We start from the raw sequence: 13,943 nt of genomic DNA on the forward strand, positions 1-13,943 counted from the left end.
GGGTTGGTGCGGGGATGATGAATCCAAAATTAATTCGGATAGGAGTATTCCACCTTCACACTTTTTAGCTTTTTTGTTTTTAATTTTTCCATTTATTGGATGGTTGTTATATATAGCTTATTAATGTATCGTATCCGTACTATTATTTTGATGGTAGTAATATTTGGATAGATTATATCCAATTTTATCATTTTATAAGGTCACATATTAGCAATTTAAAAAATATGCGTACAATATTATATAAAAAAAAAGTAGAGTATAAGAAAGAGCAATTATTAATTATTAAAAATGGTGGACGAAGAGTAAATTATAATTATAGTTAGGCCAAGATGAGAAAAAAATAAGATAACGATGCGATCATACCAAATTGATGGTTATGCAAAAGGGGTCTTTTCATTTTTACATAGCAACAGATTTAATAATACAATACAATACAATAAAACTAAAAATAACAATAAAAAATACTATATAAAGTAACAACACAATAGGATACAATATGTAACAACCATCCAAACAAATTGTCAGATGCCCAATATCTTAACTTTTCTCTTTTGTTATTAATCACTAAGCATTAAAGGAGTCAAATCTAATTGAATTCTAGTAATAATTAGTGTTTAAAAGGCGTTTTCAGGGCGAGCCCTGAGGTGAGGCGTACCAAAAATGTCCTAAGACAATGGTGTGGGGCGAAAGTCTCGAGAGGCGTACGCTCGGGCGTTTAAGGTACGTTTTTGTAATGAGGCGTAAGTCTTAGAGACTTTTTAAAATTAAAATAAAATTTGTTGAATAAATCCTTCATATAATACTCAAATTCTTAAAAGTCAGTTTGTAATTACTCAAAAGTTTAAAAAGTAACTGAAATATATTAAATTTAAAAGCCAGTACCTTTTTTATTGATTGAAGCCCTAATTTATAGCATTTTTCAATTCTTTATCTTACCCGCTAGTTTGCTAATATCTCTCAAAAGCAAAGAATATTCAATTTTTCTTTTACAAATACAAAGAGAACTTCATTCTCCTTCATAGCAGCAAGTTCAAAGTTCAAATTGTAGGTTAGTCATCCCTTCTTTTCCGACTCAAGTTACTTGTGCTTGTAAGCAGCGTATAATAGATTGTTTTGACTAGTTTTTTGTGAGGATGGAGAAGAATGTATTTATAGTTTTCTTCAATTTTTGTACAATTTTACCTGTTTATAAATATTTATTGTAATTATATTATTTTATAAAATATTAAAAATTAAATATTCATGGGGCTTACACCTCGTGTCTTGGGGTTTACGCCTCGCTGAGGCATATGTAAAACGGCTCGCCTTACACCCACGCCTTTTAAAACGCTGGTAATAATAACATTAACAACTAAAGTAATCAAATTTGATATTAACTTATATCCAGTTGTAGAGTTATGATACTATTATTATACTCCCTCAATTTCAATTTATGTGAACATATCTCCTTTTTAGTCTGTGCCAAAAAGAATGTCTCATTTGCTTATTTGAAATTAATTTACCTTTATGCAGTGATTTATAGCCACACAAAATATATGTGCCTCGTTTTACACCACAACTTCAATAGTCTTCTCCCTTTTGTTAAACTATGTGCACGGTCAAATAAGTTCACATAAATTAAAACGGAGGGAGTATTAGTAAACTCAACCCTTAGGACCCCGCTTACTTTACATGTTTTCAGAATGAGATGTGGCATGTGATGAGTGGATGAGGCTAGAATGACTCTCTTTTCGATGTATATAGTGAGGCACCACTTCTATTTCATGGTAGTTATAGTGTTAGACATACCCGATTGGATAAGATTAAGAATGAAGTTATCCGAAAAAGGTAGGAGTGGCCCATGTAGAGGATAAGATGTGGGAGGCGAGGTTGAGATGGTTCGGTCATGTTAAGAGCAGAAGTATAGAAGCCCTAGTTAGAAGGTGTGAGCGGTTAGCCTCGATCTTATTAGGCGGGAGGTAGGCCTAAGAAGTCTCGGAGATAGGTTATTAGGCAGGACATGCATGGCTAGAGCTGACTGAGGACATGGCCCTAGACGGGAGGATGTGGAGGTCAAAGATTAGGGTAGAAGGTTCGTAAGTAATCGAGCGTTTCTCTTTGTCTTACTCGTTTCGCTAGCATTAGTATTGATGTGATATCTTTTATCTATAGATGGCTATTATTACCTAGAGTTTGACTGCATTCTTGGATTAGATCTTATTTCATCTTGCTGTTATTCCTACTTGTTGCAATTACCTTTTCCTTTTCAGTCGTTTTCTAGCCGGGAGTCTATCGAAAACAGTCTCCCTGCCCTTCCAGGGGTAGGGGTAGTGTATATCTTACCCTCCCCCCCTATACCCTATTTGTGAAAAACTACTGGGCTTGTTGGTGTTGTATAATGTTATTTGTCCTACTCCTAAGGTTGCCCTCCCCAGACCCCACTTGTAGGATTACACTGGGTTGTTGTTGTTGTTGTTGTCGTCCTACTCCTAAGGTTACATAATTCTGCAATTACATATAATTATACTTTAGATGCACTGTCATTCAGAAGTCAAACTTATTTAAATTATATATATGATATAACGATTAATACTCGTCAAGGAAAGAACAATTGACCATAATTTCGACAACTTTTTTGGGTACTATATGCAACTAATAACGTGATTAAGTGGCATAATTGATCATTCTCTACAGGAGTAAAGTTGCGGTTTGTAGAGGCATGGACCGCAAAGGAATCTTAGGTCCATTTGTTGAAAGTAAACGAAAGAATAATCTAATGCATGATGAACAAATTCAAAGTTTTTGAACAACAACAAATCTAATAGTTATAACGGAAAATAGTCAAAATTGTCCCTAAACTATTAGAGTTGGTAATAATACCCTCTATTTACCTATTTTGTAACCTTCACCGTTTAGTTTTCGCCTCCAGACTACCCTTGTGACTAACGGCCCTGTTTGGTTAAAAAACTTTAATTAATTTCCGCGTGTCATCGTCATATTGGTCTAACTTAAAATCTACCCAAATTAAAATAAATCCACCGCATCCAAAACCCATACCCAAAAAACTAAACTTTTCTCTACTCTTCTCCTTCTCCAAGCGTTATCTTCTTCTCAAAAAAATACATCACCTTATCGATCTCTCCGCCCCCCCCCTCCCCACAGCGTCTATGCGTCCATATTCTTCCTCTCATTTTTTTTGTGACCTTGCACTTCATTTGAATAATCACCACAACCATCATTAAAGTTTTATTTTTAGACAATTAATTTTTTTAGTCACCAACACTTTACGTCATACAACTTTTACCCGAACGTATGAACACTAAAGGAGAGTCGACAGTGATGGTCATTAAGCATTTGCAATGTTTTTCAGTGTATATTTCTTGAACATATGGTCATGTCCATAAATTAAGTTGTAGTACGAGGATGCTTATCAGGCTATATCAACACTGCCAATCTCAAGAAAGAGACAACAAAATCAAGAGGAATATTTGAGAGTCTATGTCTAAGAATATGAGAGAATACAGCTTATTAAGGAAGGTGACTATAACAAACACTTCGCTGAGTTTACTGTAAGAAATAGTGAAGTGTAGTAAAAAAAATTTGATGATGAATGGTATTTTTGTGATGAAAAAAATAGGAGTGTCGATGTATATATTTAATGGAGGAAGAAATAGGAAGACAGAGGTGATGAATTGTAAGAGAGAGTTTTGTTTGCTTAAAAAATGGGTGTATGAGAGTTCTGGATATTGGAGTATTTTTGAAAAGAAAGAGGATAAGGAAATAGAAGATGGAGAGGAAGAAGGTTAAATATGGAGAGGAAGAAGGATAGACTAAAGAAAAAAGTATTTTTGTTTGCGCGTTTGGATGCGGGTGAATCTATTTTAATTTGGGTATTATTAAAATACTCGTATTACCTCTATAATATAGATATTTCATTTAAGATCTTATCTTATTGCTTGCAATTTCTAAATTTTCAAAGTCATCAAATTTTTAATATGTTAAGTAAATTAATTTACTTTACTTTATTTTATTGCGTCCCAAATTATAAATAACCATAAGTTATCTCAATCTACGTCTTTCTTCAATTTTTATCTTTTTATATTATAATTTTTTATTTAATAGACATCCATATTTCTAGTGAACATAAATGAAAATTGATGAGTGAATTTATCTATAGATATATAAATTGAATTTATTAAAAACTTTTAGATTTTATCCTAAAAGTTCTAGGTGGCATTTTCTCAATAGTGTTTTAAAGATTTTCTAGAGAATTCTATTATATAATATTATATCTTTCCACTTAAATTATTATTCTTAACCATAAATCAGATACAAGAATATTAATTAATGATATTTTTTCAAAATATAAGCAAATATAATCCAACAAATAGATTTTTCTTATAATAATATTTAAGTTCTCTTCTTTTATTATAACATAGATATAGATATAGATATAGATTCTAACTTCGTAACCAATGACCTATGACCAAATAGCAATGGACAAATAATTATATCTTAAAAATCTATATTTTTACGGCAAACACGTGCATGGAGACGAAATATCATTTCTTAATATAAGAAAGTATAATATAGATTTTTCTTACTCCTGAAAAGTTAGTTTATTCGCTTTGATTTTATTGCCAAAAAATTCAGGTATTATTTAAATTTATCAATATATTTTTAAGTATTATTAATGTACTCTCACATTATCTATATAATATAGATATTTTATTTAAGATCTGTTGCTTGAATTTTTTTAATTTTCAAAGTCATCAAATCTTTAATATCTTAAATAAATTTATTTATTTTATTTTATATTTTAATTTACCCTAAAGTATAAATAGTCGTAAATTATCTCAATTTACGTCTTTTTATAATTTTTAGTTTTTTTTATATTATAAATTTTTAATTAATATGTCACCTTCATGTCCCGATTGACTATATTAGGGTGATTAAAGACATGTATGATGGAGCTAAGACTCGGGTTAGGACAGTAGGAGGCGACTCTGAACATTTTCCAGTTATTACGGGGTTGCACCAAGGGTCTGCGCTCAGCCCATTCCTATTTGCCCTGGTGATGGATGCACTGACTCATCATATTCAAGGGGAGGTGCCATGGTGCATGCTATTTGCTGATGACATTATTCTAATTGACGAGACACGAGGCGGCGTCAACGAGAGGCTAGAGATTTGGAGACATGCTCTTGAGTCTAAAGGTTTCAAGTTGAGCAGGACGAAGACGGAATACCTCGAGTGCAAATTTGGGGTTGAGCCGACGGAAGCGGGAGTTGAAGTGAGGCTTGACTCTCAAGTCATTCCCAAGAGGGGTAGTTTCAAGTACCTTGGATCGGTTATTCAGGGGATCGGGGAGATTGACGAGGATGTCACACACCGTATAGGGGTGGGGTGGATGAAGTGGAGGTTAGCGTCGGGAGTCTTGTGTGACAAGAAAGTGCCACCGTTACTAAAAGGTAAGTTTTATAGAGCAGTGGTTAGGCCTGCCATGTTATATGGAACTGAATGTTGGCCGGTAAAGAACTCACACATCCAGAAGATGAAAGTAGCAGAGATGAGGATGTTGAGGTGGATGTGCGGGCATACAAGGATGGATAAGATTAGGAATGAAGATATTCGAGAGAAGGTGGGCGTGGCCCCCATGGAGGACAAGATGCGGGAAGTAAGACTCAGATGGTTCGGGCACATTCAGAGGAGGAGCACTGATGCACCGGTGAGGAGATGTGAGCGACTGGCTGTAGTGGGCACGCAGAGAGGTAGAGGGCGAACTAAGAAGTATTGGGGAGAGGTGATCAGACATGATATGACGCGACTTAGGATTACTGAGGACATGACCCTTGGCAGGGAATTATGGAGGTCGAGCATTAAGGTTGTAGGTTAGGGGAAAGTTGTGAATATTTCTACAGCACAATATAGTGAGACTAGCCAGTTAGGAGTTAGACTAAGAATGTCATTGGTCGTCTATTGATGCAGGGCTTTACCTGCTAGTTTTTACTATACCAGCCATCTATTTCGTATTTCGTATTCTGTATTTCATATCTCTTATATTGTTGTTATTTTATTATGCATTTTTATGGTACTAATATATCGGCTCCTGTTGCTTTTTTTGAGCCGAGGGTCTCCTGGAAACAGCCTCTCTACCCTTCGGGATAGGGGTAAGGTCTGCGTACATATTACCCTCCCTAGACCCCACTTATGAGATTATACTGGGTCGTTGTTGTTGTTACATACTCTCCTTTCATATAATATAGATTATAAGGCTGTAACAAATGACTACGACCAAATAATTAGATCTTAGGTTTGATATTTTTTACGGCAAACATGCGCATGAATGGAGTTATATTACGCGTTGGTAACTTCTCCATTTAAAATAGAATATGTTTCAGATTAAGTATTTCCAATACATAGAAAGTACTATTTTCTTAAAGAAATTGAATATAAAAAAGTATAATATAGATTTTTTGGTCTACTCCTAAAATAATATTTATTCACTTAGATTTTATTTCTAAAAAATTCAGGTATTATTTATTAATAATATTTTTGAGAGTTATTAAAATACTCTTACATTACCTCTATAATATAGATATCTTATTTAAGATCTTATTTTGCTACTTGAAATTTTTTAATTTTCAAAGTCATCAAATATGTAATATCTTAAGTAAATATATTTACTTTATTTCATATTTTAACTTATCCTAATATATAAAATTAGTGTTTCCTTAAAAAAGTATAGATATTTAAATCTTTTTAAATTCAAATACAAAAAATAACTTAGAATGTTAAGATGACGATATTCTTTGTTTAGAAAATTATTTAATTAATTATTTAATTTCCTTTACCAAATACTGTATTAGTTCTCCCACATCACATTGGAACCATGTTTTGGAACTACCATTTTTATATTATTTAATTTTAGCAATTATTTAGTTAATTATTTATTTATTTTTATAACTACTACATTAGTTTCATGCTACCACATCAGTTTGAAATTGAAACTCCCACGTTTTTATTATTAATAATATTTTTGAGAGTTATTAAAATACACTTTATATTACCTTGATATAGTAGATATTTATCTAGGATCTTATTTTGCTACTTGAAATTTTTTAATTTTTAAAGTCATAAAATATTTAATATGTTAAGTAAATTTATTTACTTTATTTTATATTTTAACTTATCCCAATATATAAAAATTATTATCTCCTTAAAAAATATACAGATGTTAAATTCTTTTAAATTCAAATTCAAAAACTAACTTTGAATGTTCACATGACGATATTTAACTTAGCAAATTATTTATTTTTCTTAACAAATACAACATTAGTTTTATGCTCCCACATCACTTTGGAATCTTGTTTTAGAAGTACCATGTTGATATTATTTTATTTAGCAAGTTATTTAGTTAATTATTTAATATTCTTTACCAAATACCACATTCGTTTTATGCTCCCACATCAGTTTAGAATTGAAACACCTACGTTCTTATTACAACTCACGTTTTGGAACGACCAAAAAAAAATAAAATCCAACTACTCCAACAAAGTTAGAATTTTGTCCTAAAAATTGTACGCTTGGCTAATAATATTTGATGACACTTGACATTCTAAGAGTGTTTTGCCTTTTCTATTAATAGATAGATTTGCTCACTCTAAAATAAATTTCCAAAAAACCTTAAGAAAACATTTTGGAAATAGCTGCTTCACAAATGCCTCTAGTTAAGTACAATTATCGCATTCATATTCAAGTTTGAAGTTGAAAACTTGATCAAGAATAAGCAAAAATTTGTATAACTTGATCCAAGTTGGGATTGAGGCGTAGTTGTTTGCCTCTGGTTCGAGAGATCAAAGTCTAAAATCAGTGGTAGACATAACCATGGGAAAGTTCCATATTACCACTTGCAGACATATCATCAACCACCTTGTGTGCATAGTTCACTTCAAAATTCGAGTCACTTTTTATATCTCAGATTTTCTGGTTAGTTTTGCACTAATTAGTTTGTAAGACAAAATTAATCAAACATAATGCATGTGCAAATCAGGCACAATCACTAATAAGTCTAATATGCATATAGAATTCCATCAAGAAATTATTAAAAAAGAAAAAGAAAATGATATATATGCACATAAAATTGTGATTACAAATAAAAAAGTGTAAAAACAACTCCGAGAACAGAAGGCCAGACATAACACAAATAGGCAAAAATTGACAATCTCTGTAAGGGTGAAGACCCCAAAAAAATAAAAATAACATGAACTACACTAGCGAAAAACTTTAAAAGGTGCTCCAGGTTTATTGGAGATTTAGGCGCAAAGCGCAATACAAGTATGGTCTTTCTTAAAAAGAGATGCAATGAAAAAAAAACTATAATGCAAGAAAAAGGGGGTATAAATGGGCTCAACAATAATTATTGACTCATTTCGACATAAAAGGAAATAATAGAAAAATAAACGTTAAACCTAACTTAAGAACCTATTAATATAAATCAGTTCTTATCATTATTTAACACCTCTCTCTCGCATCATAGCCTACATGGGCGTATCTAGACTTAGGCATATGAGTTCACGTGAACCCATACTCTCCCGTATACCGGCCCAACATTGCAATTTTATTAAAATTATTATTTGTTGGTGTTTAATTAATTAACTTTTGAGGTTTAACCAGCTATATTTTTTAAAATTACTTTTGAATATAAAAATATTTAGTTTGAAATCGTCTTCAAATAGTATGTATAGATGAAAATCATTTAATTTTATTTTCAAATTGCTTTAAGATAGTATGGGCAAATATGAAAATCTAGTAAATATCGATACTTCTTTTTGTTGTTGTATTATTAAAATTAATTTTATTTTCTCTATGGAAACTTCTATTTGAATAATCCAAAATTAATAATTTTAAAACGAGAAAAAGATTGGAAATGAGCATTTGCACTGCACAAACAGTCTAATCAATACATGCATAGTGCATTTAAAGAAGAGTTGTGGCTAGAGGAATGTGGGGTCCACGTGTAGAAATGCAAACATGAAATTTTTATGAAATGATATATATGCCCTTGGTCAACCACGACGTGAAAAGAAGAATTAAAGACAATATATATAATCATTAGGAATTCCTAACAAAGCTATTTATTTCGACATGCACTTGCCTTTCCACCCACTTAGTTCCTCGAATAACCAAGTATGGGGACAATCGAAGACCTAAAATTGCTCGTCAAATCCAGTCAACCACTATGGGTTTAAAATTGGACTTGACAACTCCATTAACTATTGCATTGGTATGATAATATATTAGAGCTTAGGAATTTCAAAATAAAAAAACAGTATAAGATGCTCATCTTAGAAGGGATATTTCCCAAAAAATTCTTTTTTTAAAAAGAGCGGAGCTTTCAGCAGTTGGAGGTTTTGGGGAATGGGTCAGAGAAGGAAGATACCATTTAAACTTGTCATTACCAGAATTAGACTCTGCATACCATTTAAAATACAAAACTTGTCGAGGGACTAATAGGAAAACCATCCCTACAGCAAAGTAACAAGTGTACTTCTACACGAGGTTTTTTACCATGTACGGACCTTCAAGCTCATAGCCTAGCTTTCTATAGTAATGCCGGGTTCCTACACCTGAGATAACTGCCAGTTTGGTCGACCTATGCTCCCTTAGAGCAATTCTCTCCCCCTCCTCCATCAGCAGAGTACCATAACCCTGGTGCTGCAGCTTATCTGTGTCTCGACCATGGACAGGAACTGCTGTCCCATACACATGAAGCTCACGAACAATAGAACACCTCCCAATGAGTTCTGGGCAAGTTACATTCCGTCCACACTTCCGCAGTCGTAGCAATCCAACAAGAATATCCTGTATCAAAAGAAAAAGAAAAAAGAAAGTCTAATTTGATTCAGGTTTCCTTCTCATAATGAAGACGTTAACAGTCATACAATGAACTCTTCCTATTGCAAGAGGACCCACTGTTGCAATAGTTTGCAGTTACCAGCACTTATAAAAAGACATAAAAGACTTGTTTAGATAAGCTAGGATCTACTGCTATTAAATTTTATAAGATTAAAAGGAAAAATAGAATTATGAACCCCAACCCTTCAACCCTACACCACACCACCCCTCCTCCAGCCCATTTTCTTTGTTTTTAGTTGCAGGACATGACTGTTCCGAGAAATTTCCTTATAAAAGGGAAAAAAGGTTCGGTTCCATAGGTTTACGAAGTTCCGAGCTGATTCCATAGCAGAACTAAAACAAATCTAGAACAAGTAACTGCTTTTGGCAGCAAAATGCATTGAGTTCGATTTGCTATTTTGACACTAGAGCCAGGAAATCTCTAACTTCACAAGGTAGGGGGGTAAGGTATGCGTACACACTACCCTCACCAGACCTTACTTGTAGGATTATTCTGGGTTTATTGTTGTTGTTGTTGTTGTTGTTGTTACACTAGAACCAGGAAGGAGTTGAAAATCAACAAAGAGCAACCAGCTGAGTTGACATACCTGGCGTGTATCTTCGTATGAAAGGAAAGTTTCCCATCCGTCATTTGCTGTATAATCACGGCGAACAAGCTCAACTTCTTCAGGCTTTATCTTGTGGTGGATGTCCTAATATGTTATTTCGATCAAAAGATTTGAGTTTTGAGACCACATTGGATGAAATGCAAGAAAGTAGATAACAAAATTATATTACCTGGATCCCAGCTTCACGTGTTCGGACATCTCGGCATTTCAAGCCAAGATCATCCATTCGAGCTAAAGCCAGTTCTCGGAGATTCCCTTTCTCAACTCCTGAAGTCACTAGAGGCATAGGGATATCACGTTGAACCCTGTAAACACGTGTCCAAGGTGGCACCAGCGAAAGAATCCTTGCTACAATGTCTACAAGCTGCTCTGGCGGATAATTCCGATACCTGGACATGATAACACTTATGATGATCTCACTGAAGTAATAATTTCAAGTTTGCATCCAACAATATGGTCTTAGTACTATCTACAACTAGGTTGCATGAAATAAGTGTTATTGGATTGTTAATAAATGATGTCAGTGATGGAAAAAAAACATGTAGCATAACAAAATCCAGAAAGTTGACTACACCTTCCAGTTTTCCACAGTTCATAAAGTCCCGTGCCACGAATAACAAGGGTCGGATAAATTTTAAGTCCATCTGCCCTAAATGAAGGACTTTCAAAGAATTCCTTAAAACTCTCCATATCTCTCTCAACACCAACATTTGGAAGGTCAGGCATCATATGAGCAACGACCTACAAAATTTTAACAAATGTATGAATGACAACTTTACCAGTAGATACTAGAAAATATACCTTAAAGTCCAAAAAGATAGAAAGGAATTGAATGTATGAATGATTATAACAGCTTCAAGGCAAAACTTCATGTCAAATCCTCCAAATAATAACATCGCAACACAATGTAAAATTGACCTTACTCATTATATTTCCATTTTCATTTATTCTTCAAGGCTCATCTTCAACATGCGGCTTGGGGAAGAGGGGATTAGAGGTGGAAGGCTTTGTAGCCTGCAACTAAATGTAGAGATTCTACCCAAACCACCAACAAAAGAAGTTAGAAAAGCACCTTGAAGCCAGCATCCTTTGCCAAACAAAAGCAATCAGCCACAGCTGCTACAGTGTGGCCTCTATTTGTATCACGAGCAACATCCTCGTATGTGCTCTGGACTCCAATTTCTAGCCGAGTACAACCATAAGAAAGCATCTGCCTCAGATGAGGTCCAAGGCAGTAGTCTGGCCTCCTATTGGCAAAAAACACACGATTGAGTACACAATACAGATATGAACAAAATGCTGTATGCTTATATTAGTAAAGAGGTAAAAGCTCGACCAACTCTCCTAAAGAAATTAAGTAAGAAAGCATCGGCCTCAGATGAGGTCCAAGGCAGTAGTCTGGCCATCTATTGGCGAAAAAAACATGATTGAGTACACAACACAGATATGAACAAAATGCTAGTATTATTAAGAGGTAAAAGCTCCACCAACTCTTCTAAAGAAATTAAGTATAGCACTTTGCCTACTTCTTGTTTTTTTTAATAAGGTAGGTTAAATTTAAGTATACCACTTTGCTTGCTTCTTTTCTTAGTTCAAATTATTTTCCATCACCTTACCAGTCTTCTGATCATTGAATACGGCAGAAGAATAATTACAATAACAACAATTCAAAGATTGCAGAATAATATTATAGTAACTAATAAACACAAGATGTCAGTGATAATCATGAGGAGGAGGAAGATGAGAACTCAAAATGTTCTCTTTCCTACTGGAGGACACACTATCATGCATTAGAACTCAGTCTGAACTCAGCTAGCACATGAAAAAAGCAAGACAAAAGGAAGACGAATCAAGTAAATGACAAGAGAATGTCTCAGTAATAGAGGACCAAGTTATAAGTCAAAATAGTTTCCCGGGGTGCTTTTCCCTGTGGATTTTTCTTTTTTGGCAAGTGCTTTTCACTGTGATTTTTAAACCACTTTCACATCTAGCAAATAGTTACTCACGTTTCAATTGTCATCCCAATGCACTTTGTAGCCCCATGTTCGGAGTAAGCAACAGCCTCTTCAACATTGGCAGAAGTATGTCCAGATAAAGCATCATGAAGATTCCGTATGAAGTAGTCACGGTATTCTGCTGGCAACGACATGAATGTACCTCCCATCAAGATGAATTCAACCTGCATTATCATAACTATGAGTATTCGCAAAAAATTTCCAAAACCAGAAAGAATTAGCAGTATTTACAAGGAAGAAACCTTGTCAACACTGTGACCCAATCTCTTAAGTTGATCAATCCGGCTTCGAGCTTGTACATAAGGGTTGTATCTGGCAACATGAACGACATAAGTACATTAAGTATCTGGTACAACCCGTGATTTTCTCTTCAAAACACCTTTTTGAATAAACGAGAGTAAAAGAACTTCAGAAAACTATGTGTAAAGTAAATGCAAGTACATCCACATTTTTTCCGTAACGAATTTTAAATTTCTAAGACCGATAATTCCTGGAGAAGAAAAGCTTTAAACAAATTCACAGTTTAGACTATCTATCTTCATAATGAAAAAAAAGAGACATAATTGATTGTCACCTAGCTCGAATAGCTCGCATACTAGTAGGCTCATATCCAGTGTATGACTGTGTACTGTACTCAAAATCAGAATCGGGTCCACCAGGGCAATAAACACAAATGTTTCCAGTGGTAGCTATATGAGGACAGCGATGAGGCTTGGACATTACAGCAACCACTGCTATGCCCGACGCTGTACGAACGGGCTTGGCTCGGAGTTTGGGAAGCAGTGATTCACGTTCGGAGTCAGGCAAAGCAGCGATCATCTCTACCAACTTTGGAGCCCTAGAAAGCCCGTATTTGCGGCACGCTGCTGACTTTAACGCATTTAAGTCTACGTCCTTGCCTTTCCGTGAGAGTTCCACCATGTTGTTGACGATCTCCGTTATAGCACGAACTCTGGCTTCTTCCTCCGTCAGGCCAAGGGAGACGACGCCGCCCCTCCCCGGCCGTGGGAGCTTTCGCGTGTCTGCTACAGCCGCCGCCGCCGCCATGAGTGATAGGTTGAGGAAATAAACCGAGGAAGAAACCCGAATTATGACGTGAACCCGCCGATGTCGGTTGCTTTAGTGTATTTTGCTGCTTGCCGATGGATCCGTAATGAGAAAAATGGACGGCTACATTTTAAATTAATTACAAACTGGTGCTCTATTTATTTGAAAGATGCGATAAAGACCCGGGTAGTTGAGAGTTCGCAATTTCGCACTGATTATGTTATGTTTTAGGATTTTGAGATGGCAAATATTATGAATCTAGTTTTAATTGAAAATCTAATCTGGAGCGAATATAGATTTAGGATTTACTCAGTTCTTGTTCAGCAAATTCAATAATTTAAATCATCTTTTAAAAAGTTTGTATGATTATATGTTA

The 13,943-nt window shown here is 34.5% G+C and overlaps 1 protein-coding gene across 1 annotated transcript; it reads right to left on the bottom strand.

The window, feature by feature from the left end:
• Positions 1-9,407: 9,407 nt before the first annotated feature.
• LOC104214451 (elongator complex protein 3) lies at positions 9,408-13,675 on the bottom strand. The gene is made up of 8 exons (XM_009764112.2): positions 13,095-13,675; positions 12,763-12,832; positions 12,512-12,684; positions 11,578-11,752; positions 11,080-11,246; positions 10,675-10,894; positions 10,485-10,589; positions 9,408-9,843 (listed from the first exon to the last, which is right to left on the bottom strand). The coding sequence occupies exons 1-8, from the start codon at positions 13,565-13,567 to the stop codon at positions 9,532-9,534; spliced, it is 1,695 nt and encodes a 564-aa protein (XP_009762414.1). The 5' UTR covers positions 13,568-13,675; the 3' UTR covers positions 9,408-9,531.
• Between the last annotated feature and the right edge of the window lie 268 nt (positions 13,676-13,943).

The sequence above is a fragment of the Nicotiana sylvestris genome, chromosome 3, assembly GCF_000393655.2.
Source record: "Nicotiana sylvestris chromosome 3, ASM39365v2, whole genome shotgun sequence".
In the NCBI taxonomy this organism is placed as follows: domain Eukaryota; kingdom Viridiplantae; phylum Streptophyta; class Magnoliopsida; order Solanales; family Solanaceae; genus Nicotiana; species Nicotiana sylvestris.

Coding starts and splice junctions, on each gene's coding strand:
- LOC104214451 (XM_009764112.2), bottom strand. CDS start 13,567: ATGGCGGCGGCGGCGGCTGTAGCAGACACGCGAAAGCTCCCACGGCCG. Junction 12,833..13,094: donor ATGCGAGCTATTCGAGCTAG/GTGACAATCAAT, acceptor TCATGTTGCCAG/ATACAACCCTTATGTACAAG. Junction 9,844..10,484: donor CATACGAAGATACACGCCAG/GTATGTCAACTC, acceptor CTTTTGATACAG/GATATTCTTGTTGGATTGCT.